Source organism: Nerophis ophidion, linkage group LG02 (assembly GCF_033978795.1).
Source record: "Nerophis ophidion isolate RoL-2023_Sa linkage group LG02, RoL_Noph_v1.0, whole genome shotgun sequence".
Lineage (NCBI taxonomy): Eukaryota > Metazoa > Chordata > Actinopteri > Syngnathiformes > Syngnathidae > Nerophis > Nerophis ophidion.
The window spans coordinates 33,041,907-33,068,487 of record NC_084612.1 but is presented as its reverse complement, the minus strand read 5'-3'; the positions used below and the strand labels follow the sequence as shown (position 1 = coordinate 33,068,487).

At 40.7% G+C, this 26,581-nt stretch overlaps 1 protein-coding gene across 1 annotated transcript in view; it reads right to left on the bottom strand.

The window, feature by feature from the left end:
* Positions 1-26,581, bottom strand: part of mindy2 (MINDY lysine 48 deubiquitinase 2) — a 59,239-nt gene that overhangs the window by 231 nt on the left and 32,427 nt on the right. Inside the window, exons 4-9 of the mRNA XM_061882000.1 lie at positions 24,895-25,053; positions 24,590-24,692; positions 13,165-13,307; positions 9,937-10,110; positions 455-652; positions 1-338 (exon numbers count right to left, since the gene is read on the bottom strand). The exon at positions 1-338 is cut by the window's left edge and continues 231 nt beyond it. Coding sequence (XP_061737984.1) covers positions 135-338; positions 455-652; positions 9,937-10,110; positions 13,165-13,307; positions 24,590-24,692; positions 24,895-25,053 — 981 coding nt within the window. The 3' untranslated portion in view covers positions 1-134. The remainder of the gene's footprint in view (positions 339-454; positions 653-9,936; positions 10,111-13,164; positions 13,308-24,589; positions 24,693-24,894; positions 25,054-26,581) is intronic.

Here is a 26,581-nt window from a genome sequence, read left to right as displayed (position 1 = left end):
GTTTGGAAAGCAAATCCTCTTGTTAGTGTCTCCTTCCCTCATTGGACGCGCCAAACACACACACTTTCACACCCACACACACACACACACACACACACACAGACACGCTTGCTCACACACACACACACACTCTGTTACAAAATGACGCATTTGTCTTTATCTTTAGATTCCTTCTTGGATTTGCGCTCGCTGCTTGATGACTGTTTTCCCGGACTGGCTGTGGTTGCGACTGCTGCAGCTGCCGTTGCTGCTGCGACTGTCCCGACGCTTGCCGCCGGGCCGTCACCCCCTGCGGCCGCTCTGTCCGCCTCATCTCCCTCTGCAGGCTCCTGTTGACCCTGCAACACGCACACACACCAAGAATTATACATCATTTACCGGATGGAGTTTGTCCTCCCTTTTCAACCAATTTTTGCCCAGTTTTGAGGTCAGAGGTAACTGATGTTTCAAAGACCTGCGCCTGTGCTGCTGCAGCAGCCGCAGCCGCAGCCGCAGCCGCCTGCTCCTGTTCCTGGTAGTACTGCGAGGCTCTGCGGTCCTCCTCCTCCTGCAGCTTCTTCGCCAGCTCCAGGTCACTGATGCCGGGGAGCTGCTCCCACTGGAGGTCTTGACTCTGCTGCTCTTGCTGCAGCGACAGTGCCATCAGGTAGTCCTGACGCACGTAGGAATCACAGAGGGAAGGAGAATGCATGTCAATATGCAGAACATCACAACTCCTCCTAAACTAAAATATTCATCTAGTTGTACAATATTGACACAAATAAAGGACGACCTTAAACATAAGGCACACCTTCCAGGGTTTTCGCCAGATTGCTAACTTACATGTGGCATTGGGGGCGTGGCCAGGGCATAGTCAATATGACATCATCATATACAGTGCATCCGCAAAGTATTCACAGCTCTTCACTATTGCCACATTTTGACATGTTACAGCCTTACTCCAAAATTAATTAATTTCAATTTTGTCCTAAAAATTCCACAGACAATAACCCATAATGACTATGTTATTATTTTTTTTTTCAATAGCAAATTTATTGAAAAAAAAACAAAAAAACAAAATCAAACCCTTATCTCAATACTTTGTTGATGCTCCTTTGGCAGCAATTACAGCCTCAAGTATTTTTTAAATATGATTCCACAAGCTTGTCACACCTATCTTTGGGCAGTTTGGCCCATTCCTCTATGCAGAACCTCTCAAGCTCCATCAGGTTGGATGAGAAGCATTGGTTTTTATCCAATATTTAAATATTTAAAGTAGAGCTGTGAAAAATAACAACAAAAAATCTTTAAGTTAATTGTAACTTTTCAAGTGAGTAATCCATATTCAAAAGTGTGATTAATCTGATTAAGAAATAATTATTTGACAGCACCAATTTAAAGATTGACATAACATGTTTGCTAAATTGCACAGCTTTTGAGACACGTATTCCGTTTAAAGAAGCTGCATCCCTCCAGGTCTCTGGTGTTTTGTGTGTGGAAGGAAGAAAAGCTATTACTCGCTTAGGGGAAAAGTAATCTTGCAGCACTTGTTGGTCTGTATGTCCAGTACGGGTGGTCTCGGTTTTTACGATGTTTTGTGGTTATGAACACGCTACCATAAATTAATTAAAGCCTTAATTCTGGTCCATTAACAAGTTTTAGATGAGAGCCAGAAGGAAGGATAAAGTAGTCAGCTGCTTCTAGCTGGTGGGCTCCAAGTGAGACTTTTTACTGGGGCAGTCAAAGTTAACTCACACAATTAATCACAAATATTTATCGCATTATTCATATATAGTTGCAGATTAATTGTGCAATTTATTTTGACATAAAATTATAACTCAGTGTTATAATGAATGAAGATACTCCGAGTGGTGTGCTCACTGGACTGAAAATAAAACTGTTACCAAGTTTTGAGCAAATACATGACGTTCTTTTAAGTGAAACATTTCAAAAATGTTCCTGGATGACATTCTGACAGTAAAGTTGTATTTGTCAATCAAAATAATGGGTTCTTTGTTTCTTAAAGTTAATTTAAATTATTAATGCAAAAAAAATACTGCTATTAATCACAATGAATGAAAATTCAAAAATGATTAATCTGATTTAAAAATCAAATTGTTTGACGGCACTTATACTACTCCAATTAAACCATTTAACTCATATGATTAATCACAAAAAATGATCACATCAATCGTGTATGAACACAGATAACTCCCCCAATTTATCTTGAGTGCACATGCTCAGATTGCTATGTGGTCAGTTATCAGGTGAGTAATTTGACTGCGACAAAATTTGCTTCAAATTACTCCCCCGATGAGACTTAAGATAAAACTGTTAGCAAGATTTGGACAAATAAATAAAATGCATTCAAATAACACATTTAAATTAATATTGCTGAATGATATTCTGACAATAAAATTGCATTTGTGTGAATACTGGAGTATTTAGTCTAAGTTAAATTATGCATGCAAGCGATTTACTGCGATTAATCAAAACGTAAAAGTGTGATTGCCGTATTTCCCAGACTGTAAGCCACTACTTTCTTTTTTTTTAGAACGCTTTGAATACTGCGGCTTATAAAAGTGGTCGGCTAACTAGTGGATTTTTCTTTGCCAACAGCTATATTGTTTTGTATTCAACAATTAGTTTTCATATTACACTGACGGAAACACTAAAAAGGTGTGTGTATTGTTTGTGCTCTGGCACCATGTTTTGGGCAAGTTCGCTCAACACAGGTGCTGTAGGTTGAAAAAGTACTTCCTGTTTCGTGCCTTTGACCGGAAGTATAACCGTCCGCAGCGTTTCTGCTTAAAGTCACTCCAAGCAACATTTTTAACTTTTACAAACCCCGTTTCCATATGAGTTGGGAAATTGTGTTAGAAGTAAATATAAACGGAATACAATGATTTGCAAATCATTTTCAACCCATATTCAATTGAATATGCTACAAAGACAACATATTTGATGTTCAAACTGATGAACATTTTTTTGTGGCAAATAATCATTAACTTTAGAATTTGATGCCAGCAACACGTGACAAAGAAGTTTGGAAAGGTGGCAATACATACTGATAAACTTGAGGAATGATCATTAAACACTTATTTGGAACATCCCACAGGTGTGCAGGCTAATTGGGAACAGGTGGGTGCCATGATTGGATATAAAAACAGCTTCCCAAAAAATGCTCTGTCTTTCACAAGAAAGGTTGGGGCGAGGTACACCCCTTTGTCCACAACTGTGTGAGCAAATAATCAAACAGTTTAAGAACAACATTTCTCAAAGTGCAATTGCAAAAAATTTAGAGATTTCAACATCAACGGTCCATAATATCATCAAAAGGTTCAGAGAATCTGGAGAAATCCCTCCACGTAAGCGGCATGGCCGGAAACCAACATTGAATGACCCTGACCTTCAGACGGCACCGTATCAAAAACTGACATCAATCGCTAAAGGATATCACCACATGGGCTCAGGAACACTTCAGAAAACCACTGTCACTAAAAACAGTTCATCGCTACATCTGTAAGTGCAAGTTAAAGCTCTACTATGCAACGCAAAAGCCATTTATAAACAACATCCAGAAACGCTGCCGGTTTCTCTGGGCCCGAGATCATCTAAGATGGACTGATGCAAAGTGGAAAAGTGTTCTGTTGTCTGACGAGTCCACATTTCAAATTGTTTTTGGAAATATTCAACACTGTGTCATCCGGACCAAACGGGAAGCAAACCATCCAGACTGTTATCGACGCAAAGTTCAAAAGCCAGCATGTGTGATGGTATGGGAGTGCATTAGTGCCAAAGGCATGGGTAACTTACACATCTGTGAAGGGACCATTAATGCTGAAAGGTACATACAGGTTTTGAAACATCATATTCTGCCATCTAAGCGCAGTCTTTTTCATGGACGCCCCTACTTATTTCAGCAAGACAATGCCAAGACACATTCAGCACGTGTTACAACAGCGTGGCTTTGTAAAAAAAGAGTGTGGGTACTTTCCTGGCCCGCCTGCAGTCCAGACATTGAAAATGTGTGGCGCATTGTGAAGCGTAAAATATGACAGCGGAGATCCCGGACTGTTGAACGACTGAAGCTCTACATAAAACAAGAATGGGAAAGAATTCCACTTTCAAAGCTTCAACAATTAGTTTCCTCAGTTCCCAAACGTTTGTTGTTAAAAGAAAAGGTGATGTAACACAGTGGTGAACATGTCCTTTCCCAACTACTTCGGCACGTGTTATAGCCATGAAATACTAAGTTAATTATCATTTGCAAAAAAAAAAATAAAGTTTATGAGTTTGAACATCAAATACGTTGTCTTTGTAGTGCATTCAATTGAATATGGGTTGAAAATGATTTGCAAATCATTGTATTCCGTTTGTATGTACATCTAACACAATTTCCCAACTCATATGGAAACGGGGTTTGTACAATATAACTAAAGCAATTCATACTTACTAAGCCGTCCTAGTTGTGATGTCTGTTGGAGTGTTTTTATGCATATTTGCACATGCTATCTTAATGTAATCAACCTAGCATTGTTAGCATTAGTGAATATGCTAACACATCTGTGTCTGTTTTAGTATTATTAAATTCCAATGTATTATTTCAGTTTTGTAAATTCACCAAAACGTCATCTTGAGTTTTGAGTCTGTTTAGCTGATTGGAAAGCTCTCTTCTGCGGCGTGTGCGTCCATGACGATGACTTCTGTTTTGTTTGATCAGTCGTTTTACTGCCGTGTAACAGGCACCGTTTGGAAACAATTAAGGTATATAGCAAATAAATATTTACAAAATATTTTGTACTGGTATATATCTGCGGCTTAGAGTCCGATGCGGATAATATATGTGGAAAAATGATTTTCTTTTGTAATTTGGTGCATGCGGCTTAAATACCGGTATGCGCTCTATAGCCTGGAAAATAGGATAATCCAGTAAAAAAAAAATTACAAATAAAAAAATAAAGTTTTTCACACAATGCGCCAAAGGAAACAAATAGTATATTCTCCCACCCCTCAAGAAAAAAAATATTATTATGTATCTCAAGTGTAGCTGACCCTAATATTGTGGCTGGTGAGTGTTGATGTAGTTGTATTGTTATTAGTTACAATATCAATAGGATGTTTTCTCTACAAAATCCACAAAAAATAATAATAATAATACAAATAAATTCTCCTCAAACAAAGCTTTGGGAAAAGTATGTGCCTGAGTAAACAGTCAATCCCATCTGGCCAAGCTATTGTCTTTTGGTGTAAGTGGACAATTTGTCAGCAAGCTCTGGATTTGACCAGATGGCTGCAAAAACCTGCAGAGGAGACAAAAACCTGATGAATAATTAAGGGTGCCAGTGGGAATGTTTGGTACATTGTGGAAGGAAATTTTCAGGATGCGGTAGGAGCTTTGGAAAAGAGGGAGGAAGGGGGTTGGCTCCATAATAATTAATGTATTATTGAGAAATCTACACGAGCGTGCAGCTGTGTTGGGGACAATGCACAAGACTAAAACTACAATAACTTCCCCACTGCTGCAAAATGTAATGTCTCCAATGTCAAAAGCTGTGAAGTGTACCAAAATAAATCTGTCCTGCGCCAATTTTGGTACCTAAAGTGTAGAGCTGTGTTTAATGCAGTCTCTTGATTGGTGGACAGAAAATGGTCACGTTCAATTCTGTCTGTCTACTGCTTTAATACTATTGTTGTATCTGATAATGCATGTTCATGACACATTTACTTGCTGTGTCCACCAGCAACTGCAACAAGTGAACGATTGTTTCCTCAACGCAATGTAGCGTCCTTGCTAGCAGCTAATGTGCCTCCGCAGTCTAAGTCGGCAATCCTTGTCTCCATGGCGGCAAATAAACAGCGTTTCTTACAGGTATTATTATCACTGGAGAACGAGGAGTAGCTGTATTACAAAAAGTAGTAGGATATGCTAACCGCTAAGCTAGAGTTCTTGAATGTAAACAAAAGGTGGGTGGATCGATACAAATATCAACAGTAACAATACCAAGTACAGTACATTATAAGTATGATGTATGTATGTTTTAGTAATGATAATACAGTGATTATGTCGATATTTCTTATGTTCAGAAAATATTTTGTCGTTTTGGTTTACAAATTCAGAAAATAAGTCTCTGGACAGTGGATGACTTGAAGGGTAAAACAGCGGATTGAAATCAGAACCAAAAGTAGGAAATCATTTGAAAATGTAATTGATATTGTTACACCGCTATCCTGTGTTTTTGTCTGATTACAATGGTAATCAAAAATTGAATGTGCACAATATGTATTATTTATCATTCATTCATAGTTTCCATCTATCCATCCATCCATTTACTACCGGTTGTCTGTTTCAGGGGTCGCTGGAGCCTATCCCAGCTGCACTTGGGCGCAAGGCAGTGTACACCCTCGCCAAGGCGCCACCTCATTACAGGGCCAACACAGAAAGAACACATTGACACACACATTCACACACTAGGCTGTATGTAAATATGGTGCCGCTGAAGTGGCAGATGGTTGCAGCCGCTATAGCAGCTATGTGCTCATTTATGTCCCCCTTTTTGTTTTCTCATTGTTTTCATGTGTTTTACCTTTTGACTTCAACCATTTCAGGACTGTGCAACAGGAGTTGGCACTTTAGTTACTTTTGCGCTCCCTTTAGTACATTTTGTGGACTTTGTGAATCTGCTCGGCAACCACATAAATTGCCCATTGTAGGATAAATAAAAGTCTATCCTATCCAATCAGGATTGGTATGACCAATATTGCCCCTGTCACTACTTGGTATCGGATAGATACCCAAATTTGTAAAGTATCCAAACAACAGAAGAATAAGAGCATGTTAAATTTTAACAGAAGTGTAGATTAGGGCTGGGCGATATATCAATATATCGCAGGTTTGTCTCTGTGCGATATAGAAAATGACTATATCGTAATATTCGATTATATGTTCTCACACAGTTGCTTTTAGCTGCGGGCATTAGATTACTGGCATGTCTCACCCCTCCCCATCTCTCCTTCTCACAGAGAAGGAAAACAAGCCCGCCTTCTTACATACGTCACATACTGTCGCGCGTCTAGCGTCATACGCTCTCACCGACCAGAGAGGTAGCAGCATGGCTAACGTTAGCTGAGGCAAGTCGTACAAGCAGAGCGGAGCTTGTGACAATACAAGAGAGAGAAGGTGCGAAACTGATCACAAATGGAGGAAGAACAATAAATGCCCAAAATAAAGAGCAAGGGGTCCATCATCTAGCGGTGGTTTGGCTTCAAGTGGGAAGATATTCAGCAGACAACAGCAATATGCAAAGTATGCAGCAGAAGTGTTTCTACAAGAAGGTAGCAACACTATAAATTTGTTCTCTCATTTAAAAAGTCACCTGTGAGAGAATGAAGAGTATTTAATAAATACAGTTTTGGTCAATTGACTTAGTTGCTGTGGGGCTGTCTTGGTTGACAAGACTCTGCAGCATCGTGTGGACATCGGGGGCGGTACCTATGGATTGGCAGCCCGGGGTGGTGGTCCCTCTCTTTAAGAAGGGGGACCGGAGGGTGTGTTCCAACTATCGTGGGATCACACTCCTCAGCCGGTAAGGTTTATTCAGGTGTGCTGGAGAGGAGGCTACGCCGGATAGTCGAACCTCGGATTCAGGAGGAACAGTGTGGTTTTCGTCCTGGTCGTGGAACTGTGGACCAGCTCTATACTCTCGGCAGGGTTCTTGAGGGTGCATGGGAGTTTGCCCAACCAGTCTACATGTGCTTTGTGGACTTGGAGAAGGCATTCGACCGTGTCCATCGGGAAGTCCTGTGGGGAGTGCTCAGAGAGTATGGGGTATCGGACTGTCTTATTGTGGCGGTCCGCTCCCTGTATGATCAGTGTCAGAGCTTGGTCCGCATTGCCGGCAGTAAGTTGGACACATTTCCAGTGAGGATTGGACTCCGCCAAGACTGTCCTCTGTCACCGATTCCGTTCATTTACTTTTATGGACAGAATTTCTAGGCGCAGTCAAGGCGTTGAGGGGTTTCGGTTTGGTGGCCGCGGGATTAGGTCTCTGCTTTTTGCAGACGACGTGGTCCTGATGGCTTTATCTGGCTGTGATCCTCAGCTCTCACTGGATCGGTTCGCAGCAGAGTGTGAAGCGACCGGAATGAGAATCAGCACCACCAAGTCCGAGTCCATGGTTCTCGCCCGGAAAAGGGTGGAGTGCCATCTCCGGGTTGGGGAGGAGACCCTGCCCCAAGTGGAGGAGTTCAAGTACCTAGGAGTCTTGTTCACGAGTGGGAGAAGAGTGGATCGTGAGATCGACAGGCGTATCGGTGCGGCGTCTTCAGTAATGCGGACGTTGTATAGATCCGTTGTGGTGAAGAAGGAGCTGAGCCGGAAGGCAAAGCTCTCAATTTACCGGTCGATCTACGTTCCCATTCTCACCTATGGTCATGAGCTTTGGGTCATGACCAAAAGGATAAGATCACGGGTACAAGCGGCCAAAATTAGTTTCCTCCGCCGGGTGGCGGGGCTCTCCCTTAGAGATAGGGTGAGAAGCTCTGCCATCCCGGAGGAACTCAAAGTAAAGCCGCTGCTCCTCCACATCGAGAGGAGCCAGATGTGGAGGATGCCACCCGAACGCCTCCCTAGGGAGGTGTTTAGGGCACGTCCAACCGGTGGGAGGCCACGGGGAAGACCCAGGACACGTTGGGAACACTATGTCTCCCGGCGGGCCTGGGAACGCCTCGGGATCCCCCGGGAAGAGGTAGTGGCTGGGGAGAGGGAAGTCTGGGCTTCCCTGCTTAGGCTGCTGCCCCCGCGACCCGACCTCGGATAAGCGGAAGATGATGGATGGATGGATGGATGGATGGAATTAGTTGTGATTTCCCTCTTCGCATGAAAGTTTAAAAGTAGCATATATTAATGCAGAATGAAGAAGAATGTTTTAATGTAGACACATAGAATCCTCATACTGCTGTGATTATATGCATCTAGTGTTCATTCAAGGCCAAGGCAAAATATCGTAATATATATCGTATATCGCAATATGGCATAAAAATATCGCGATATTAATAAAAGGCAATATCGCCCAGCCCTAGTGTAGATATAAATATATTACAACAGAATGGAACCAGATATACCAGTAAATTAGCAAAAAGATCAATAATACTTTTGACAAAATATTACAACCATAAAGGACGCAATATGTTACTGCATACGCCAGCAGCCAATTTAAGAGCCTTTGTAACCCAATTTGAAATGGTTGTATTATCATTTATATACCAAATATTATATCATGATATATATTATTGTTCCCATTGGGTTGAGTTTTTTGTTTCCCGTGATGTTGTTTTGGCTTGTGCAGCCCTTTGAGACATCTGTGATTAAGGGTTGTATAAGCAAACGTTGATTGATTGATTGATTGATGTCGTTATCGCAGCGGGCTGCAATCTATATCACGATATGGATTATTAGGCAATAGGCAATATTGCCCAGTCCTACCATCGCTCAGCTCTCCTCTGCTAGGTAGCTTTTCCACGGAATACTGCAGAAACCGAGCCACATTGAATGCATCCGTTGGAATGGGACACAATGAAGATTATGAGGGTCTCCTATGGCTGCTGGATATGGTAAAAGATACATTTGACTCAAGAGGAAAATGTGGGCAGTTAGAAAACGTAACGCTGAGGAAAAGTAGAGATTGTGGAACAATATGGTGAGCTAATGTGAGCATTTCTACTATAATTGTAATTTTCGATCTGCATAAAATCATGTAACATTGACGTGCTTAGACCAGATAGTAGAAATAGTCCTGTTATTTTGGGTAAGCCTTGTCTGTACTTACTGCAACTAGCTTCAAACCTTTTTAGCACTTCATGTCTGTCCTACGACAACCTGGGTGTCCCTTGTTTCACTAGTTTTGGAGGGCTGCCAAAAGCTGGTTCTGCTAGCCTTGCCTGCGTCAGGGTTCAGACCTGGTCTATCTGATCCTGCTGTCCTCGATATACGGTCTCAGGATCCGACGGGGGCCTCAGCCGAAACTCGGAGTCACAGAAATTGCCGTCTCCGTCTACATTGTGAAGACTCTCCCACACGATCTTCTCTTCAGTCAGGAAACCTTGATCTGTAACCAGCAGGTACAGCTGACCCTGGATATGAACACACACAAACTCATTTTATCACACGCTTGACTGTGGATTTATGTTTCTACACAAACGGGCTTTCAGAGTCACAATGGCGTTAATGTGTGTGATAGTGAAGAGTTGAAAATCGTACACACAAGTCACTTCCATCCTGCAGATAACAGCAAGAGTCTGCTCCAGCGGCCTTGATGAGACCAAGCAACAGCAGGCGGAAGCTGTTAATGAGATCCAAATCTCACCAGAACTCCAATCTAATAAGCAGTAATAACACAGCTTTTGAGCAACCTCACAGCTGCGCTGTGCAGTGTACGCACCATTAGGGTTGCTACTACTTGATCACGTCTTTAAAGTACCAGTAGAGAGGAAAAACAAGTTGACTTTATATGCTTAATTGGGCTTCATTCTATCCATTAAACCGTATCCAATCATATTTACCATCCGAAAAGTATGTAAAAGCACTGTTTGAACATCACAAAATTCCAGAATTTCAGTCAGCATACCTTCGGCTATTTCCGGAGATTGACTTCACTGGAGTAACGCTTCTGCACTCTGACCATGTTATCAGATCAGTCATACTGGAACAATGCAAAATTATAGAGAGATGTTCTGTTTATCATTCGCAATTCTTTATATAAAACATGAACGCATGTTTTTCTTTTTTTACGCATTCTAAGTCATAAATAAAAAAATAAATAAAAAGTCAGGTAACAATTTAGTCAATGGAAGCTCTCTATTTTGCCCACAAAACACTCTAAACAACCATCTAAAACACGCCAACAGTACTCTTTACACATATCGTGACCTGAATATTGGTTAATATAACCAAATATTAGCAATGTTTTTATTATAAGCGCTAACGCAGACAAACTATATTTTACCAGTGCAATTATTCAGACAGCTAAGTGGCCTTCTGCGGCTTTTACGGTGAGCTGGCACCGATGTCCTGCTGCTGCCGCATCATTGCATCTTGGCTCATCAAACTTATTCTAGATTATAAATCAGGCCTCTTATCTGGTTATTAGGAGGATTTAGCCATAAATCGAGATGTACCGGTAGCTCATCGGTGACATTCAATGTATACCCGAAGATAGAGAGAAACACACAACCGAAGACAGTGTTTTGTTAACCCTCGATCAAGATGAATTGTTCATATAAACGGGAAGATATGGACATCCTATCAGTCGTCATCGCAGTGAGAGCAGACATAGTACAGTAAGCTATCGTTTTATTATGTTTGTAGTTTGTATTTCTTGTTTAGCACTTAGAAATACTGCTACATGATGCTTAATTCTGATTAGCAGACCTTCTAAAACTTGTAGCTCACCTTCCTTATACTCAGAATCAAAAATATAAAGTTCTGGATTATAATTTGTCCCAAAATCTGCATGATTTTTATTGTTGGTGATTGAAGGATCTTTGGTTCCTACCTCTATGTCAAACAATCACATGACTGGCTTCCTCATCCTCTCCGAAAAGGAATCTCTGTAAGATTTATATTATTTTGATCATATTTATTTATTTACAAACTTTATAAGTCATAAATAAGTTATTTTTGATAACAGCTTCAATATAGAGGCAACTTGTTTTTCCCCATTCTACTGGTACTTTAAATTGTTCCCTGAATTTAAAGGTCCCCTAATATCTGAGAGGCTCCATTTAAAAAAAAATATTATACACAAAACCTAAATTCCTCATGATCATACCATTTAGTAACTTAGTTGTTTGGACAAAAGGGTTTGTAAATAGAAAAGTTTGTATATTAACGTTTTAAGGCCCAAGCTGTTTGTTTACATGTTTTTTTTGTTTCTCTTTGCTATTTGGGCTTATTGGACCCTAATTAGAATACAAACTAAAAATCATCTTTTTATATGATGTACTTAATCCATAAGTAATAAATGTGTACTTCATGTATAGTGACATGCTAATTTTTATTTTTACACTTTGTTTCCAAATTCCGTTGTATGTTATATTCTTCTGACACCACCAGATAGCAGTATAAGTGTCCATATGCCAGCATAAGAACCCAATTCAGTAGTGTACACAATTTTGGAAATAAGAGCTAAAAGGTGCTGTCCACGCATGTGGCCGCTAAGGCCTTAAGAGGTTAAAGCAAATTTCTCCATGAGAAAACATGTCAACATTAATAATGGGTTACAGTCACTCCAAAAAGTACGTACAGTATTTTAATAAACGATTATATACTTTGAACACAATATAAAGCACCATACAGTACTGTATATTGAACAAATAGAACAAGGGGGAATTGACTTATTATTAAGTAAACATTTAATAACTTTACATTTAATACCAAAATCAAAACAACAACAACGAGCCAAACTGTCCTCTTTCTATGCAGCCGCCCTACCGACGAGCACACACACATTATCACTATCCCTGTGGTGCACTCACAGTTTGAAATTGCAAAACTCCCTTACTTTAGCAGGCAGGTCGCTACAATGATTAGAGTACAAAATAAAATTCACTTTCTCTTATTGTTTACTCTTCTTGACGTGCAGAGGAAGGGAGAGGGAGTGGGAGGGGGAAGGCAGTGTCGACAAAGCTATGGATACTCCCTGAATGTTTAAAACCGCACATCGTTTGTCCACTGCTTTCTTTGGACACATAATGAACTAGCAAAACTCGAAAAATTTTGTAAAAAGGCAAATTAAAAAAAAAAAATATATATATATATAAAAGAAAAAGCACACAAACTAGCAGAGTAGATAACAGCAGGACTGTGCCCACTGCATGAGCATTGAGCAAGTGAGCATTGCATACAATGGATGTGCTGCAGGCACACAATGTTTGTACACAGGTCTGTGGTCCCTAAATTGAAAAGTTTGTACAGAGGGGATTGTAAACCGAGATTCCACTGTAATACCTCCTCTGACCCGCCCCTCTGTAGATGATCCCACCCAAAATATACACCCACCATTTCATGGAGGACAGCTTTGTAAAGAAAGCAGGTTTTTCTACACATCTTAAAATAAAGCCTGGCGCTCTGCCAACTGGCCCCCAGTCAGCTATAAACATGTATGTGTGTATGATTATATGTTATACCTTATATTTAATCATGGTGCTGAAGTGGTTATTCCTGAAGAAGACGCAGAGCTCGCCCTCCTGCACGGTGGATGTGAGCTCACACAAGCCGTGGTACGTCAGCTGAGTGGCTGTGCTGCTCAAGAACTGCTCTGCCACAATACCTGCAACACACACATGCAGAATCATAAATGGTAATTGCCGGTATGTAAATATGCCTGCCTGCAACCTGTTTCAACATCCTTTATTGCCATACAATACGTTTATGAGTACATTTTGTAAGGCTCACTTTTGACTGACACTGTCAGAGAGGTATTCGTTTAAAAATATATTTATTAACCCTGCTAAGAAAGTTATGTTTTCACTGACATTTGTTCATTTGGTTGCAGGATTATGCAAAAGCTATAACTATCACAGTTCCACAACTCCTTTGAGGGTGTGCGCATAGATCAAGGAAGAATGTGGAGTCTGGATATGTCCTCACTTTTCCAGTAAACGATGCATGAATCTTGATTAAAAAATATGGCATATAAAAGATATGAGTATCTATGAGGGTGTGGATTTTTTTGTGAATCCAAGCGAGGAACCAATTTTGATGCGGATTTTAAAAAATTACACCACTTTTGCTTTTCAGTGAATTACACCTAAATTTTCACAACAAAATCAGGCCTAAACATTATTACATGGGTATCAATGGGCATGTAGATTTAAAGGCCTACTGAAACCCACTACTACCGACCACGCAGTCTGATAGTTTATACATCAATGATGAAATATTAACATTGCAACACATGCCAATACGGCCGGTTTAGTTTACTAAATTACAATTTTACATTTCCCGCGGAGTTTCCTGTTGAAAACGTCGCGGAATGATGACGCGTGTTTGTGACGTTATTGGTTGGAGGGGACATTTTAGCCCAGCACCACTAACGGCTAAAAGTCGTCTCTTTTGATCGCGCAATTACACAGTATTTTGGACATCTGTGTTGCTGAATCTTTTGCAATTTGTTCAATTAATAATGGAGACGTCAAATAAGAATGCTGTTGGTGGAAAGCGGTGGATTGCAGCTGCCTTTAGCACCGAAACACAGCAAGTGTTTCTTTGTTTGTTGTGAAGCTTTAACACAGAGCGGTCAAGCGAACATGTTTCTCTACGTCAACTAGCAAGTTTTTGGATGGGAAAATTGTTATATTAAGTCGGCTCTTACCGGAGACTTGAGTGGATTACGCGACCTCATCCTGCAGCTCAAAAAAACAGATGTGATCTTGGCTCTTCGGCTTCTCTAAGAGACACTGGCGTTCACCGCAGCCATCCGACTTTCAGGTATGACTTTATAATCTCACTAAAATACTATTAACACAATAAGCAGACAAGGGATTTTCCCGAATTATCCTAGTAAATGTGTCTAATTACATCTGAAACACCCAATGCCGCCGCCTGGAGTTGTCGCTTTTTAAAAAAATTTTTTTTAGTGCTTCTCTCTAACTTTCCTCATCCACAAATCTTTCATCCTCGTTCAAATTATTGGGGAAATCGTCGCTTTTGTTGGGCTGAATTGCTCTTACTGCTGGTGGCTCACATTATAAACAATGTGAGGACGTGAAGAGCCCTCACACCGGTGACGTCACGGGCACATCGTCTTCTACTTCCGGTACAGGCAAGGCTTTTTTATTAGCGACCAAAAGTTGCAAACTTTATCGTTGATGTTCTCTACTAAATCCTTTCAGCAAAAATATGGCGATATCGCGATATGATCAAGTATGACACATAGAATGGACCTGCTATCCCCGTTTAAATAAGAAAATCTCATTTCAGTAGGCTTTTAGGTGTGAATTATATATCGATTTACACGATATATCGCGGGTTTGTGCGATATAGAAAATGACTATATCGTGATATTCGAGTATACGTTACACACAGTTGCTTTTAGCTGCGGCCATTACATGACAGGCTCTTCTCACTCTTTCCTGTCTATCCTTCTCACAGACCAACGCACCTTCTTACACACGTCATATACTGTCACGTCAAACGTCACATACGTATATGCCCTCAGCAACCTCAGCCCCAGAAATAGGAGAGCCTATCACAGATTCCCCAAGCACTGCTTCCTCATAGGAAGACGTGTTGGTGGGATTGAGGAGGTCTTCGAAATATTCCTTTCATCTATCCACAACATCTGCAGATAAGGTCAGCAGAACACTATCTGCACCATACACGGTGTTGACAGTGCACTGCTTCCCCTTCCTGAGGCGGCGGATGGTGGTACAGAATCATGTTAGAAGCCGTCCGGAAGTCGTTTTCCATGGCTTCCCCGAACTCCTCCCATGTCCGAGTTTTTGCCTCCGCAACTGTTGAAGCTGCACACCGCTCGGCCTGTCGGTACCTGTCCACTGCCTCCAGAGTCCTGCGAGCCAAAATAACCCGATAGGACTCCTTCTTCAGCTTGACGGCATCCCTCACCGCTGGTGTCCACCAACGGGTTCTAGGATTACCGCCCCGACAGGCACCAACTACCTTGCGGCCACAGCTCCAATCGGCCACCTCGACAATAGAGGTACGGAACATTGTCCACTCGGACTCAATGTCCAGCACCTCCCTCGTGACATGTTCAAAGTTCTTCCGGAGGTGGGAACTGAAACTTTCTCTGACAGGAGACTCTGCCAGACGTTCCCAGCAAACCCTCACAATGTGTTTGGGCCTGCCAGGTCCGTCCAGGGGCCTGCCAGGTCTGTCCGGCATCCTCCCCCACCATCGCAGCCAACTCACCACCAGGTGGTGATCGGTAGAAAGCTCCGCCCCTCTCTTCACCCGAGTGTCCAAAACATAAGACCGCAAATCCGATGACACAACTACAAAGTCGATCATGGAACTGCGGCCTAGGGTGTCCTGGTGCCAAGTGCACATATGGACACCCTTGTGTTTGAACATGGTGTTTGTTATGGACAAACTGTGACGAGCACAAAAGTCCAATAGCAAAACACCACTCAGGTTGAGATCCGGGCGGCTATTCTTCCCAATCACGCCTCTCCAGGTTTCACTGTTGTTGCCAACATGAGCGTTGAAGTCCCCCAGTAGAACAAGGGAATCACCCGCGGGAGCACTCTCCACTCCTCCCTCGAGTGTACCCAAAAAGGGTGGGTACTCTAAACTGCTCCTTGGTGCGTAAGCACAAACAACAGTCAGGACCCGTCCCCCCCACCCGAAGGCGGAGTGAGGTTACCCTTTCATCCACTGGGTTGAACGCCAACTTGCAGGCTTTGAGCCGTGGGAAAACAAGAATTGCCACCCCAGCCCGTCGCCTCTCACTGCCGGCCACGCCAGAGTGGAAGAGAGTCCATCCCCATTCAAGAGAAGTGGTTCTAGAGCCCTTGCTGTGGGTCGAAGTGAGTCCGACTACATCCAGCCGGAATTTCTTTACTTCGCGCACTAGCTCAGGCTCCTTCCCCCCCCAGTGAGGTGACGTTTCACGTTGTAAGAGCTAGCTTATGTAGCTGAGGATCGGACCGCCTGCCTTCAGCTTCCGCCCAGCTCACATCGCACCCGACCTCTATGGCCCCTCCTATGAGTGTTGAGCCCATTGGAAGGGGGACCCACGTTGCTTCTTCGGGCTGTGCCCGGCCGGGCCCCATGGGAACAGGCCCGGCGCTCGTCGTCTTGCCCCACCTCCGGGCCTGGCTCCAGAGGGGGGCCCCGGTGACCCGCGTCCGGGCGAGGGAAATCTGGGTCCTTTTTTTTTACTTTTTATAGAGGTCTTCCAGCTGCTCTTTGTCTGGTCCCTTACCTAGGACCAGTTTGCCTTGGGAGACCCTACCAGGGGGCTTAAATCCCCCAGACAACATAGCTCCTAGGATCATTGGGACACGCAAACTCCTCTACCACGATAAGGTGGCAGCTCAGAGAGGAGATGGATGGATTTTAGTGCAAATCTAAATTACGAACCCATTTTGATGTGAACTCTGGATATTTTTCAACTTTTTCTAGCAGTTTACAGCGAATAGTGCGTGAATCTTGACAAGAATATGTAATTGGTGTGACTCCGAGTTAGAAAGCAATTTTGATGAGCATTCTAGTGAATCGCACAACAATCTTGTGAACAATATTACACCTTTGCAAAATATGGGTATCATTGCGGATGCGGATTTTGGTGTGAATCCAATTCAGGAACCCATTTTGTTTTCCACTCTAGAAATTGTACCCATTATTCCATTAGTTTCCAGTGAATGATGCATGAGTCTTGTTTACAAAATCAGGCCTACGCACAATATATAGGCATTAATGAGGATATGGATTTTAGAGTAAATTCAAGCTAGGAACCAATTTCGATGTGGACTCTGTATATTTCTACATTTTCTAACAATTCACAATTTATAATACGTGAATCTTGACAAAAAATTACAAATGTGGATTTTGGTGTAAATCCAATTTAGGAATCTATTTGGAAAATCTACACTTGTGTTTCTCGTGAATAATGCAATAATGTTGTAAAACACAGCCGTACCTCTGTTTTAAGATAAAAGTCGCCTCTTGGCTAATTTGTATGCTATAAATTGCAAGCAATTTTGAGTTATAAGCAACCCCCTCATTACTTGGTGTAGCAAATGTCATAGTGAACACCTTAAAATCAGCTCAAAACATCTGGTCCTACTCGCTACCACTAGCTTATAGCTTGGGTGGACTTAACTTTGTTTTTCCAAGCATTGGAAGGAAAAAAGAGAGTGTGAAAGACAGTGCAGAGAAGAAGAAATTTATATCAGATAATCTTTGAATTAAAGAAAGAAAGTATCAAAAAAATTACAGTGTGTGTCGCCAACTTGGTGAAGCAATCGGACATTTTTCCATGAAAATATGTAAAACGTGCTGATGACGGTGGAGCAGCTGGAAAGAGATACCGTAAAAGTCCCCTCTCCAAGGTATATGCTATACATTATTATATTCCCTCAAAACTACTGTAGGTGTGTGTAGTACTGCGTATTGCGTTTATACACTATTTCTAGAGATGTCTGATAACGGCTTTTTTGCCGATATCCGATATTCCGATATTGTCCAACTCTTAATTACCGATTCTGATATCAACCGACACAGATATATACAGTTGTGGAATAAACACATTATTATGCCTAATTTTGTTGTGATGCCCCGCTGGATGCATCAAACAATGAAACAAAGTTTTCCAAAATAAATCAACCCAAGTTATGGGGAAAAAACGCCAACATGGCACTGCCATATTTATTATTGAAGTCACAAAGTGCATTATTTTTTTAAACATGCCTCAAAACAGCAGCTTGGAATTTGGGACATGCTCTCCCTGAGAGAGCATGAGGAGGTTGAGGTGGGCGGGTTTGGGGAGGAGGTGGGTAGGGGCTAGCCGGGGGTGTATATTGTAGCGTCCCGGAAGAGTTAGTGCTACAAGTGGTTCTGGGTATTTGTTCTGTTCCGAAAGGTGTTTGTCATTCTTGTTTGGTGTGGGTTCACAGTGTGGCGCATATTTGTAACAGTGTCAAAGTTGTTTATACGGCCACCCTCCTTGTGACCTGTATGGCTGTTGACCAAGTATGAATTGCATTCACTTGTGTGTGTGTGAAACGCCATAGATAATACGTGATTGGTACGACACAAAAAAGAAGTGCCTTTAAGGTTTATTGACGCTCTGTACTTCTCCCTATGTTCGTGTACCACTCCGTACCGCTGAGTTTTAAAAAGTCATAAATTTTACTTTTTGAAACAGACACCGATAGTTTTCGATATTACATTTTAAAGCATTTATCAGAAGATAATGTTGGCAGTCCGATATTATCGGACATCTATAACTATTTCTTATCAAAAAGTGTCTTTTTATTTTCAAAAGGCATGTTACATGTTGAAAATGTGCAGTTTTGAGGGGAAAGCACCAAATAAAAACCATCCATCCATCCATTAAGTTGAGGTACTACCAAATAGGTATTTATGAGGATGTATGGATTTTGGCGTTGATCCAGTTGAGCTGCAACTTGTTGGCTGTCATTCAAGTAGTGATTGTAGGACATGGTATACTTCGAGGCCCTTTTTACATTACACTGCACACCACATCTAATTTTTTTGCCCTCAACTAACACAGATCTGATTTTCTTTGGCAGTCTAAATGCTCCAAAATGCTTCAAATGTAATCTTTTGGCATCAGATTCAGGCCACATCAGTTCTGAAATATGATTGGAATCTGATCTTTTCAAATGCGACTGCAGTCCAAACGCAGTGTGGCCTCAATGTGATTTTTTTCATCAGCTTCAGGCAAGGCACATCACTCGTGTGCGCCGGAAAGACACAAACACCAGCGGGAATTGATATTTCATCAAAACATTCTGTTTGGTTTTTATTTAAGATGACCACATTTGTGGTGCATCACTTGTCAATAGTGGACAAATAATAGGCTATATGTATTAGAGGTGGGGGAAATAATAGATTTTGAGATGCATCACAATTCAGACATGGACGATTATAAAATAGATTAGAAAACGTCAATAATCAATAATCAATATATTTCTTGTTATGCCCCACAATGTTATTTTCTAAGACACCTAGAGGTGGAAATCAGTTTTGCAGTTTGTGTCCTATTTTGACCCTCATGTAATGTTTGTCTGACCTTGAATGGGATTGTGCTGAAAATGTTAATTTCCCCTCTAGGATTAATAAAGTATGTCTGATTCTGATTCTGATGTCTTTCTGTAGCCAGCTTAGTGTGTGTGTTTCAGACAGCAGGTAGAGAGCAGTATGAGAGTTGATGTAAAACAAACAGCACTTACTGCAGGCTTCAAGCTTAATTTTCAACCTTGAAGACTTTGAAGGTCTAAACCTGTTTATGTGAATGCAACATGAATATGTATATTGTGACACATTATTTGTGCATTTTCAGTTTAAGACTGCTTTTGCAAGATAGTTATGCGAATTGTTGAAAACTAAAAACTGGCAGTATTTTGTTGGTTTGGATGCTAAATAGGTTACATAGCAGACTTCTTTATTGGTTTATATAGCTATGTACAAATGTATGTTGTATATAGCTATATGCTGAATATAAAATGTTTGTTTATGTGTTTTTATTCACAGTTTTACAAAAATACGATTGATCCTTCACTAAAAAGTCCTAAACTACACTCCAGACCAGGGGTGCCCATTACGTCGATCGCAAGCTACCAGTCGACCGCGGGGGGTGTGTCAGTCGATCTCGAGCCAGGCTTTTAAAAAAAATAGACCTAAAAATTAGTGATCATCAATCTTCACCAAGACGTCACTTAAATGACATTCACGGTACCGGAGGGTCTTGTGAGATGACGCTGGCTGCTGCAAGATCATTATTATTAAAATATGACCGAGAGGAAGGCGAGAAACACTTTTAATTTCAACAGACTCTCGCACCGTACCTTCCGTCAAAACTCTAAAGGCCGACTGCACATTTCCTATCTTCACAATAAAAGCCCTGCTGCATGCTGCCTGCGCTAACAAAATAAGAGTCTCGGAAAGCTGGCGTCAATTGAAAAGTAGCTCGCCTGCAGAAAAAGTGTGGGCACCCCTGCTCCAGACGCTTGGGTCTCTTTTTTCATTAAGGATTATATCATGTTAGCTATCTGCTAAATTAACCAGCAAAAAGCAAGAGCAGAATATTTATTGTAAATAAAGTGATGCAGACAGTTCTAAAAATTTGGCTGACTGCAGCAAGCCACCTCACTGAGAGATCCTCCAACTCCTTTGTTTTCAGGCACTTATGTTAATTTAGCTTTTTGTTATTACAAATGCATTGTTTTTAAAATTGCAAGTGATAAATGCAAAAATTAAATATAAAACTGCATTAATGTGCATAAATTAAAGATGCAACAATAATTGATTTTTAATCGAATCGTTGCTCCTGATCTAGATCTAGGAATGGGCGATATGGCCTTTTATTAATATCTCAATATATTTAAGCCATGTCACAATACACGATATATATCTCGATATTTTGCCTTAGCCTTGAATGAACACTTGATGCATATAATCACAGCAGTATGATGATTAAATGTGTCTACATTAAAACATTGTCGTTCATACTGCATTAATATATGCTCATTTTAAACTTTCATGCAGAGAGGGAAAACACAACTAAGTCAATTTAGCAAAACTGCATTTATTAAACAGTTATTAAGAAGTGGCACAAACATTCATGTCATTTCAAAACAGAAAGTGCGAGATTATCAGAGGGATTTTAAAACAAGCATTTAGTACACTTTTTTGCATGATGTCACTAAGATGACATATCAAAACGACACTAAATTAAAGTGAACTTTTTGTACAGAACACAACTACAGTAGTTGTGCACTTTTGTGCAAGTTGTCAAGAGGTGGGTAGAGTAGCCAGAAATTGTACTCAAGTAAGAGTACTGTTACTTTAGAGATTTATTACTCAAGTAAAAGTAAGGAGTAGTCACCCAAATATTTACTTGAGTAAAAGTAAAAAGTATGTTGTGAAAAAACTACTCAAGTACTGAGTAACTGATGAGTAACCTGATTACGGCAACAAATAATGCACAAAAACATAAAAATAGCAACGAGCAAATTCAGAGCCAGGAATATCTCTTAAGCAACTAAAACATATATTAAATAATAGTACATTGAAATAAAAAAATGTAAGGCACATTGAGCCACAATAACTTAACAGCACCATAGGCTCAGTAGGCATTCATTGATTTGATTGATTGATTGAGTGATTGAAACTTGTATTATTAGATTGTACAGTACAGTACATATTCCGTACAATTGACCACTAAATGGTAACACCCCAATAAGTTTTCCAACGTTTATCAATTACTTAATAAATGACCAAGTCGAGGTGATCTACCTCATATATACATATTCATACACACACATATCATGTATATATATATATATATATATATATATATATATATATATACATACATACATTTATATATACAGTATATAATTTATATTTATTTATTTTGCCGTTTTTGTTGACATTTTAAAGGTGTTTTAATGAATATACATGCATGTTTAACACATAGATTCCTATATTTCATGAAGACAAGACTATAAGTTGGTGTATTACGTGATTCTGATGACTTGCATTGATTAGAATCAGACGTCCACGTTTTCAAATGGAGGAGAAAAAAGTTCCTCTTTTCTGTCTAATACCACATGAAAGTCGTTGGTTTTTGGCATCTTATTTGTCCAGCTTCCATATTCGTTTTTATACACTTTACATGAAATACATTGGCGGCAAACTCCGTAGCTTGCTAGCTTGTTTGCGCTGGCTTTCGGAGACTCTTATTTTGTTAGCACAGGCGCGATGCAGCGGCACTTTTATTGTGAAGACAGGAACTGTGCGATCAGTCTTTAGGCTTATGACGGGAAGTACGGTTGAAATAAAAAGTGCCCTTTTTCCTTTACACTTTTGATTGATTGATTGAAACTTTTATTATTAGATTGCACAGTACAGTACATATTCCGTACAATTGACCACTAAATGGTAACACCCCAATAAGTTTTTCAACTTGTTTAAATCGGGTCATGTGACTGCCTGGCTCTGTTTGATTGGTCCAACGTCACCAGTGACTGCATGTGATTGGTGAAACGCAGGCATGCGTAGATTCTACTTTGAAGCTGTCATTAACCAAAACAAACATTAACAGATTGAAAAAAAAAAGTAGCGAGCTGAATGTAGATAAATGGAACGGACTAAAAGTAGCGTTTCTTCTCTATAAATATACTCAAGTAAAAGTATGTTGCATAAAAACTACTAATAGAAGTACAATTTATCCCAAAAGTTACTCAAGTAAATGTAACGGAGTAATTGTAGCGCGTTACTACCCACCTCTGAAGTTGTCACACAAGATATTTCAATAACTGTCAAATAAAAATGAGCTGCATATTAGGAAATCAAATAGTGTATGTTCTTTGCTATGAAATAGGTTACTGCGGACGTTATTAAAGTCTGTGGTTGTCAAATTTTTTCGTATGGTGTTGATCTGGAAATGGTTGCTTCGGCATTTTGTGGGTATGGCACCGAACGGAGATGTTGACATGCATAATTTTAAAGCACTCTTCATTCTCTAGTGGGTGACATTTCAAATGATGCTACTAATTAGCAGTAAGGGCTACTTTTTGTAACAACGCTTTTGCCGAATACTTTTTTGACATCTTCCCGCTTGAAGCCAAACTACCGCCAGACGATGGACCCTGTCTGTTTTTCCTAGAAATTAATTCTTCCTTCATTTGTTACCAGATTCGCATCTTCTTTCGCTTGTATTACTATTCGCACCACTCCGCTAGCATCACAGCTAATGTTACCCATGCTACTACCTGTCTGCTCAGCGAGGGTGTGACGCGACAGTATGTGACGTATGTAAGAAGGTGCGCTTGTTTTATGTCTCTGCGGAAAGGAGAGACAAGAAAGAGTGAAAAAAGCCTGTAGTGTAATGCCTGCAGCCAAAAGCAACTGCGTGGGAACGTACTGTATACTCGAATATCACAATATAGTCATTTTATATTTCGCACAGAGACAAACCCGCGATATATCGAGTATATTCGATAGATCGCCCAGCCCTACCTAGCTCTACGCAGATGTCTGTGTCTCCTCGACTTAACAGTCATAAAAAGGTTAGAACCCTGCCAAATATATTACACTATATACATCCACTCATACATTATATTACTTTCATTGACTTTCCACGTAAAAAAACCCCACTAATCCTTTGTTTTTACTTTATCGAAGTGCGCATGCAAGTGACGTCAAGGCATTATTGGGGCCACATTGTGGCCTGTGCACATTTACAAGGTATTCTGATAAAAATCCCATTTTACTTGCAGTGTAAATAGTCAGCTATAAAAAAATCAGGTCTTAAAAAAATCTGATTTGGGCCACTTTGGCCTGCAGTGGAAACGTGGTCAAAATCATAACCATGTCGATCAAAACTGAGCATTACTGTTTTTGATGAAGTGCTGATGAAGTACTGTTCAAGTACTGTTCATTGTGCAGGACTACCTGATGAAACGTTTGGCTCAGGAAACCCAGCATTGAATAGGCAAATATTTAGTGTCCAAGTTTGGCGGTGAGGAAAGTGTGAGTTGTGTAAGTAGGTCACATGCACGTCCTGTTTTTATTTGAAACTTGGCTGGAAGCTTTGTGTCAAGTGTGTTGGAACTAGTAAGTTTAGTAGAAGCATCTCATGCTGTGAGGCCACCAAACAGACTAATGTTATTCCTCTCTCTGTCCTGCCTCTGCAACTTGTGTGGCAATGAGGGAACACTGCAAACTGGAGTCAGCAAAATCTGCTCATGTAAATGGCAGGAAATGGAGGCGTGTTTATCAATGAAACAAAGCTGACCGTACAAAAATATGAAATATGTTGCATTCATACAGTCTACAATTAAACACAAGTGGGGGAGGGGCACAAGGAAAGCGACAAAAAAAAAAAGTACTGACCTTCGCCTGCCAGCTCACTGTTGTCTGACTGTTTACAAGATATTATCTTCTCCACCAGCTGGTTGTAGCTGCAGTTGCCCACTGCTTTGACATTGTCATGCATCTGCAAATAAAAATACAAGCTGTGAGAAAGAAGTGACGCAAGGCTACACGAAGCTGGGACACGGTCCTGTAGCCGTGGAATGTTTACATATAAAAAGTCACGGGTTGTAGCATTGTGGACATGTTCTGTATTTGCATTACAGTTAAAGAATGGTGAACTCTAACTTTAAGTTGTTCAAAGTGAAGAGGCGAGGTCAACTCACCTGAGGGTCCACCAGCCAGCCGTGGAAGAGAGGGATGTCCAAAAGATCGAACACAATGCATTCTGGGGTGTACTCAAAGACCCGCACCCCGGTGAACTTGACGTTGACATCCAAGCCCGTCTGGAGTTTGTGCAACACTGCCATGGCGTCGCTCATGTTCTAAGAAACACAAAAGAAATAACTAAGAATAATGCTGTAAAAGGATACAGTGCTTTAAACGGGGAGTTAAATAAAAACAAATGATATACAAATAAACAAATGAACAAAAGTGATGGAACACTATATTTTATACTACAGGTGCCAAACTTTGTTTGACCTCGTCCTCCAGTGATAATGGGAATTGATACATAAGGTACTACAAAAAATGTTTTATTTGTTGTAATGATTGTTACGAGCTTAGAGGAGTGGCTCCACACTGTAGTTGTGACCCCGAGATGGTGTTAAAAAAAACAAGTAGATAGTGCACAGGAAGTACATTGAATGCTATGCACATTGTAGAACACAGCGAAACTATAAAAATGATCCAGCCCTGTACTCTCGATTTGGGATTGCCAGCAGGTGAGTATTCAAATTGCTTAAAGGGGACAATTTCTCAAGTAAAGTAGGCTGTGACCCGATCAAGTCAGAGCTGAAGATCTCTGGCCATATGAAGCCGTCAGGACCACATCACCTGCAAAAAGCAGAGACCTAATCCTGCAGCCACCAAACCAGATCTCCTCAACGCCCTGACTGTGCCTGGAAATTATGTCCATAAAAGTTCTGAAAAGAACCGGAATCCAACCCTCACTGGAAACGAGTCAGACTTTCCGCCGGCAATACGGACCAAGCTCTGACACTGATCATACAGTGATCGGACCGCCACAATCAGAGTGTTGCCGAGCAAACAAGCTGTGCTGCTCCCACATTAAAAAAAAAATAAAGAATGTTAATTTATAGGAAAATACGGGACAAGCGGTAGAAAATGGATGGAGGGTAAAAAGCAAAAAGGAGTATTGATAGGTGAGCCTCAGCAGTATGATACACTCATGTTACAAAAGTGACCATTACCTCATTTGATCTGTAATGTTAGTGTGTAATGTACCGTATTTTTCGGACTATAAGGCGCACTTAAAATCCTTTAATTTTCTCTAAACTCGACAGTGCGCTTTATAACCCGGTCCGCTTAATGTACGGAACAATTTTGGTTGTGCTTATCGACCTCAAAGCTATTTCATTTGGTACATGGACCTGGGGATACTTTGATTGTCAACACTAAATTAGCCCTAGTGTGTGAATGTGATTGTGAATGTTGTCTGTAAACCAGTGTGGGTGGCACTGGTAGCTTGTAGGTAAAGTGTCTATCCCAAAAACACAACAGCAGTAACTGGGATGGCGGAAGAAGGGATCGAACCTGGAACCCTCAAGTTGTTGTCACGGCCGCTGTACCAACCACGCAACGCCACCCCGCTTGTCAAACAATTATTGCTTATAATCTGGTGTATATGATGCATGATGTTGTGTAAACATGACATTCAGTACAAAAAAGTACTGTTAGGTTTATTAAGCTGTAATTATTTACCTAGTGGAATACAAGTGAAAAAATTTACATTCCTGGCGGTCTTTCAATTAAAATTTTACTAAGTGACTCGCTGACAACAACATATTTTTGACAATGAATAATTATAATTTACATAGTGGATTAAGTAGA